A 7,659-nucleotide genomic window follows, 5' to 3' on the forward strand; every position below is an offset into this window, starting at 1 on the left:
AGTATAATTTTTGCCTTAAAAAATCATCGCATAATCATTTTTGTCATTTGCATTGGCCAAGAACACATTCCCTTGAACCTTTGTATTCATATGCGCATATGTGAAAGATGAAACAAAACAAAAAATGTTGCCAATCGTCTTTGCCGTAAGACTTGGTTGTTACAACATTGCTATATGTGAGAAACTTCTCAATTTATAAAAATATTTCATGAAGATCCTTGAGATGTACATATTTAGGCTAATATAATTGTCCTAAAATATTTTGAGCGGTTAAGTAATCATGCATTATGATCGAACTATTGAATTAATGAAAATATTATTTTTTCGACTACGATAAAATTTAATTTGCCATCTTCATTAAGGGGTGCATCGTAGTCATATGTTGTGGGGAATATATGGTCCTCCATCTATACGGCCAAGGTTAGTACCACCATGATCCTACAAAGAAAAAAGAATTAAATAAATAATATGATTTTAAATGATAGATAAGTAAATTATTACCAAATAAAAAATGAAAAAAAATCAATTAGTCACTTACCATATAGTAGTTTTGCAATGTGCCAACTTTTTGGTAAAAACGAGCAACAACAAATGCAAAATCTTCAGCTGTTCTATGAGGATCTTTACCTGTATTTTTAATTAAAATAAATAAATCAGAGTATGAAATTAAAAGTAAAAAATTTCTAAAGATAAATTTAACTGACTAGCCAGTCTAATTTTCTGTCCACATCTTAGGGATTTTATGTGTTGGAAAAAAGTTATCACCATAATAACCATTTGCCGTGTATATTTGCAATTGTTTAAATTATCCAAGAATAATTCAAGAGAAATGACCTTTTCAATAAAACAAATTTTAAATATTAAAAGGCACTAATACCAAAAATAAAAATAAAGATACTATAGGGAATGGAGCAACTTCCTGTTGACACATAATCCATGCAAAACTGAATGGAGAGTGCAAGGAAAGGGCCAGAGAAAGGATGGGGATTGGGGTTAGTTTTGCAAAGCGCATAAAATTTGTGCGTTATCTAATTTGTCATAAAAAAAAAAATCAAAAACTCGGTTGATGGTTTTTAACGAGGGACGTTAAGTCGCTTTTATATTACACAGTAATTTGCTGCTTTAAGGATATTTTGATATCACTTTTTTTTTCTTGGGATATTTTGGTTTAGTGGATTTTTTATTGGGTCATTTAGGTTCCGAACTCAATTTTGTAGTCCTTAGTTGTATCTCAACCATTTAGTTGTGCTCTTGTTAACTAAAGGATTTTCTCTTCCAAATCTGTCCTATACTGGTTATTTATTGCATGATCTAGCAAAGCATGTTTCAAATAAATTAAGACTTTTTCACACCTTTTTTGGATTAAACGTATATCGAACTTTCAAAATTCGATCCGAAACAGTAAATCCAATACGATTCGATAATTCGATTTCAGGGATTTATGTTATACCTAGTTCTGGTCAAGGCTACCTTTACTCCTTTGTATTATTATAGCTTAAATTTAAGACTTTGAATTAAGAAGAAAAAAAAAAAAAACATTATTCACTTTACCACACTTATTGAAGTTGTACTGATATTTACCTTCTTGCTTGCACCCATATCAATATTATCACTGCAAAAGAGTCTCGGGAAACAATGTATAGTCTTTTTGGATTTTAATTGATTACATTCTCTTAACATCTGAATACTCTATTGTCACATGCACTTGTCACCCAAAGTAACCTACAAATTTACAGCTCCCGCTTGTCATGTTAAACAGTTGTAGGGGTGATACTTTTTTCTCAGCTCCTCTTTTTTTTTTTTTTTTTTTTTTTGGGTTGTAATTTTGACGTTGCTTTGACAATGAACAGTATCTATAGTACGAGTAGGTGATAGAGTAGGGCAGAAAATAATGTTTTCGTACCATTAAAAAGTTTCTCCACCATTATGGAATGAGTAACGTAAATTTGGTGCCATTGCCGTTCCAACTGTATTTCCTTGTCCTCACCATTAAAGCTATTTTAGGGTTTTGGGAAGAATCATCATTCATGTATGCTTCCTCATCTTGTATCCACATACAATAATGGATTCAGAATTTTCATTAAGGGGGTTTAGAAAAAAAAGTCTTTTACTTTTATTCAGGGTGTTCAAAAGTTAATATATGCACATAAATACAGAAAACTTATTCTATAAATATACTGTAATTTTTACCGAGGGTGTTCGGTCAGCTCTCTTTAAATCCGCCCTTGCCCACATATATTCTCAAGGGTTTTAAAGGAGAGAATTGTTTGCATAAATGCCTAATTAATGATGCAACTACACATGTTGTTGCTCAGCTTCTTTTCCTTGAATCTGAGAACCCATCTAAGCTTCTCACAAAATGAGCTTTAAATATTTTCACGAATTACTACATTAATTTTTGAGATATTATTTCTCTAAAATTAAAATAATTTTTATCGTTCCTTAAAAATTACCAAAATTCATATTTTATAATTAAAAATTACTAAACATTATAATTTATAATTAAAATCACTCAAAAATAATGTTGATATTGCTATATCAAAATTGGCATAGACATTTTTCCTTTAATCCTATTTGTTACTGTATTAATCATCTTTTACTCTATTTTTAAACTAAATACGCATATTAAATTACTTGTATTGTAATTTATACAGATATACATTTTTGGAAATTAATTAGGACAAAGAAACATGTTTTAATTAATTAATTGAAGTAAAAAAGAGATTAGAAAATAATCATCTACCTAAAGATATCGGGCCTGTGAGGATGACAAAAATGTGATACTCCCCTTTGTATATACTTATAATATACCAATTCCAGTTGCCCACGTGGAATGAACTTAAGAAAAAAGGAGGAAAATTTGACCAAAATCATTCTCTTGTTTATCCCCAACTTTCACTGCATCCTTATAGTATGCCACTTAACCCAAAACATCCTTTAAGTTTCCTAAAGTTGATCAAAAACATCCCTTTGTTAATATTGCCATCTATATTTAACGGATCTTTTATATTGTCACGTGACTTCTCCTTTTGCCCCCTTTTCTCACAAAATTTTCCTTCCTTCCTCCTTTTGACAGAACAAAAAGGCACTTTTGGGAAGCTTGAGGTAGGTTTTCTAATGGTTCTAATGGTTGAACAACTTCTTCTTGGGTGAAGCTTCTACTTTTCAATGTAAATTTGACGACCTTGTTGTTGATCTGTGATACACACCTAACCCCGATTTCAAACAGTAAGTCTCACTTCATTTTCTTTTTTCTTGGTTTGTTTTAGTTATAGACATCAATTCCTATATTCTTCCTCTAAAATGAATGTAAAGGTGAAGGCAAAGGCATAATACCTTATTACTATAACTAGTTGTTGGAGGCCCGTGCTAAGCTCGGGCTCAAACTCAAAATATAAATATAATGCGTAAGTCTTATCAAATAAGTATAAATTGGGTCACTTTTTTTAGTACATAATTAATTTAATGTAATTGCAGGTTAATCATATTTTGTTTATAAATTTTTTTAAGAAAAATATTTATGAGAAAATAAGTTTGGTAGGGCAATTAGCAAATACCAAAAGGGCGCAAGTAATTCGATATTCTATAAACTAACATGATAAAGTATGATAATTACAACTCGTCGAAGATCATAAATTGGAAATTAGTTTTGCATTTTTATGAATTTGTGAGCATGCGATTGTTATTTATAGATAGAAATAGATTTCTTTTGATATTTATTAATTTTTCACTCATTATTCTACGTGCCAAGGCTTTATATTAGTCAAATGAGTTTTCTAACCTTAGTTCAAACAAAATTCAATAAATGACTAAATTCATAAAATGAACCTCGAGAATCAATTTAGTTATTCATATATGTTTTATGCTTAAAAAAATTATTTTTTGGTTAATCAAACAAGAGATCTTAAAGATAATCTAATCTTGACTGATAACTATACCTTTATTTTCAACATTAAACAATGTCATTCAATAATTTTTTACTTTCTGTATTTGTAAGCACATATGATATCACTAAAGAAGTAAAACGTTGGATGTTTAATAGAGAGAAACATACGGAGAGGAACATATGGCGTAGGGTATGTTTAACTATAAAGTAAGACCTAATAAATGCTCTAGTTGGAACAAAAAGTTTGGCTCTAACAAATCACTCATATCTAGAAATTTAAAAGTCTTTTCACTAAATTATACTTAATTAAATATTATCAATTTTATATGGTTTCTTGATTTTGTATATAAAAGTTAACTTATCTAAATGAGGATACATGGGCCCCTTAACTTTTGGAAAAAATTCTTGATAGTTGCCAAGTGTCCTCCACCTTGTTGCTTGTTGGAGTATAATTGCCATCAAATTTTTCAAAATTTACCAAATTACATATAGGTAACTATGCAAATAAAGGCCAAAATAGGGGTAAAAATGAAAGTTTTGAGGTTGTGAGGACTACAAAACTCATGAATCCCCACTTAAATCATCTTAATTAAAGATTGCCCATTTAATATGATTTTTTGATTATGTAAAAATTCACTTATCTAAATAATGATAAATTTGGTATATAAGACTATTAATATCTTCTTAATTATATAAAAAATATTTATTTGGACTAAATATGAAAGCTAAAAGTACCATGGAAAAAAAAATCACAAAACGTACAATAAATATCAATATACCACAATTTTAGGGACCCTCATATAAATGGATAAGAAAAAAAGAAAAATAAAAAAGAAAGCCACATGTCACAATATTAGAGGATCAAATTTTTTGTGAGGACTACAAAAAAACTTGGATCCTCACTTATATTAAGTAGTAATATACAATAGGTTGTGGACAAATGAAAGTAAAGTTAAAGGCATAAACAAATACATGCTAAAACAGCAGGGGACCACTTAAAAGAATAAACCCGATGTTTCACATTTAAAAATAGCTTCATTTATTATTATATAATATAAATTACTTTATTAGCAGATTCAATGTTCGAGAGTCAAGCAGTATATAGTGATTCTGATTATGAATTCGACTATAGAGAGTTTGAAGATTCAGATTATGAAGATGACATTTTATTTGACAGAAATGTTGATCCTTCTGTTGAAACCTTTTCTGTCAATGTCAACGGAAATACAAGAACAAATGATCATAGTGGAGAGTTTATTAGCAAAGAGTTATAAAAGAAGATGCAAAACGAAGATAGCGACTCAGATTGTGTTGTTTCCAGTGACACAAAAAGCTTGAATAGTGATAGCAATGCGTCTAATGAAGATGTTAACTTTCCAAAGCATAATCGGAAGACTGATGGCTCTAATCCTAATTTAGCATTAGGACAAGTATTTCAAAACAAAAAGGAGTTTAAGGAAGCTGTAACTACTCATAAGGTTAAAAGAGGAAGCATAGTCGATTGGATTAAGGATGATTCAGAAAGAGCAAGGGGATTATGTAAGCATCGTCCCTCTTGTAAGTGGGTAATTCTAGCTTCAAAAATGCATAGGATACAAATTTTCAGATAAAGACTTATAACTCCGAGCATACATGTTTTTGTTGGAATGTCAAGAATAAGAATGTTACTTCCATTTGGATTGCAAAGAAATATGTCAACAGAATCAAATCAAACAGAGGTTGGAAGACATCAAAATTCAGAGATGAAGTCAGTAGAGAGCTAGGGGTAGACGTATCTTTATGTCAAGCAAGAAAAGCTAAAGGAAGGCTATTTCTATGATTGATGGTAACTTAAATGACCAGTTAAGCATGTTGTGGAGTTATATTAATGGGATCGTGCGATCCAATCTTGGAACATCAATTTACATGAAAATAACACCAAATGAGACCCTTAACAATCCGTCTAGATTCCAATGATTATACATTTGTTTTGCAGCATGTAAAGAGGGCTTTAAGGAAGGTTGTAGAAAGATCGTTGGTGTTGATGGTTGCTGGTTGAAAGATTCTATGTATAGAGCACAGTTGCTTGCTGCTGTAGGTGTGGATGGCAATAACAATATATTTCCTATAGCCTATGCCATTGTGGAAAAGGAGTGCAAGGATACATGGCAATGGTTTTTGAACTATTTGACGATTCATATTGAAATAGAAGAGCAATATCTCTGGACATTCATGTCAGATAAGCAAAAAGGCCTTCTTGAAGCTTTTGAGGAAGTGTTACCAAATGTTTCTCACAGGTTTTGTGCGCGGCACTTGCACAACAATTTCAAAAATGCCGGGTTCCCTGGTCATGTGTTGAAAGATGCATTTTGGAAAGCGGCTAGAGCAACAACTGTTGAAGCTTTTAATATAGGTATGTCGGAGATATTCGAATTGGATAAAGAAGTGTACGAATGGCTTTCTACTAAGTTGCCTAGTGAATGGTCTAGATCTCACTTCTCACCACTTTCAAAGTGTGACATGTTGTTAAACTATGTGTGTGAGGTCTTCAACAGTTTGATTCTTGATGCTAGAGATAAACCCATTATCAAAATTTTGGAGACCATAAGACATATACTCATGGCTAGGATTGCATTCAATAGGGATAAAGCTGAAACATGGACTTCGGGTGACATTTGTTCAATTATAAAGAAGAAATTGCATACAAACATGAAGGGAGCTTCTGGTTATATTCCTCCAAAGGCCGACTCATGGAATTATGAAATCATAGGGTCTACTGATATTGACACTTGGGCTGTGGACTTGTATAACAAGATATGTAGTTGTAGAAAATGGGAATTATCAGGGATACCTTGCAAACATGCTATTTGTGCTATATAGATGAAAAAAGATGAGATTATAGACTATGTTCATGACTACTACAAGGTTGAGACATACAGGAAAGCATACCCAGCCATATTGCCTATGAATGGGCAAGATTTATGGCCTAAATCGTCTAGTCCTCAACCATTGCCACCTTCTTATTTGAAAAAGAAGAAAGGAAAGAAATAGAAATTAAGAAAGAAAGAAGTGGATGACCCTGGAGTCTCGAGGACTAGGATAAAAAGGAAACAAAAATCAGTTGATTGTAGCAAGTGTGGTAGACTTGGTCACAACAAAAGAACTTGCTCTTTATATAATGTTGTTGAACTAGAACCAACAAATTATGCTTCATTTTTCGACTCTGTAATGGTTGAGAACAGATCAAGTTGGACGCAAGAATCTGCCTCTTTTCGTGACAAACTTCCAGTGAGATGCATATATTAATAATGTTTGTCTTACTTCATTATAATGAAATTTATCTAACTTAAGGTCTTCTTATTTCCTTTTCAGGTCAGAAGAGGTTAGTAGCATGAATGCGCATCAAGTTGCATAGCGTTGAAGATGTGACGATCGTTACTATTTTGTTGACTTTCTAATGACAGGATTTATTTTGGAATGACTCAAGTTCATTTTGTAATGTGATGACTTCTAAGCGAATTAAGTTCATTTTGTATGACTCAATTGTGAAGTTTTTAGACTTTATTACTTATATGGTTCAACTTTTGGGCATTTGGTATTTCTGTAATTAGCTTTCTGCATTTTGCACTTAATTTTCAGTTTTTGCACTATATTTTTCAGTTTCTGCACTTATTTTCAGTTCTGCACAATATTTTTCAGTTTCAGCGCTATATTTTTCAGTTTCTGCACTTATTTTCAGTTCTGCATTGCAATCTGCACTTTTTTCTGCATTCTGTGCATATTTTTAAGTTTCT

The 7,659-nt window shown here is 31.5% G+C and overlaps 1 protein-coding gene across 3 annotated transcripts; it reads left to right on the forward strand.

The window, feature by feature from the left end:
• Positions 1-2,770: 2,770 nt before the first annotated feature.
• On the forward strand, positions 2,771-7,454 carry LOC132609489 (uncharacterized). Of its 3 annotated transcripts, none has more exons than XR_009570864.1 (3): positions 2,771-3,228; positions 4,961-7,153; positions 7,238-7,454. XR_009570864.1 is itself a non-coding variant. In XM_060323494.1 (2 exons), the coding sequence occupies exon 2, from the start codon at positions 5,933-5,935 to the stop codon at positions 6,743-6,745; it is 813 nt and encodes a 270-aa protein (XP_060179477.1). In that variant the 5' UTR covers positions 2,771-3,228; positions 4,961-5,932; the 3' UTR covers positions 6,746-7,454. The 3 variants fall into 3 exon arrangements, 1 of the variants encoding a protein (XP_060179477.1); XR_009570865.1 differs by having other exon boundaries at positions 5,064-7,153; XM_060323494.1 differs by having other exon boundaries at positions 4,961-7,454.
• The last annotated feature ends 205 nt before the right edge of the window (positions 7,455-7,659 follow it).

Source organism: Lycium barbarum, chromosome 9 (assembly GCF_019175385.1).
Source record: "Lycium barbarum isolate Lr01 chromosome 9, ASM1917538v2, whole genome shotgun sequence".
Classification (NCBI taxonomy): Eukaryota; Viridiplantae; Streptophyta; class Magnoliopsida; order Solanales; family Solanaceae; genus Lycium; species Lycium barbarum.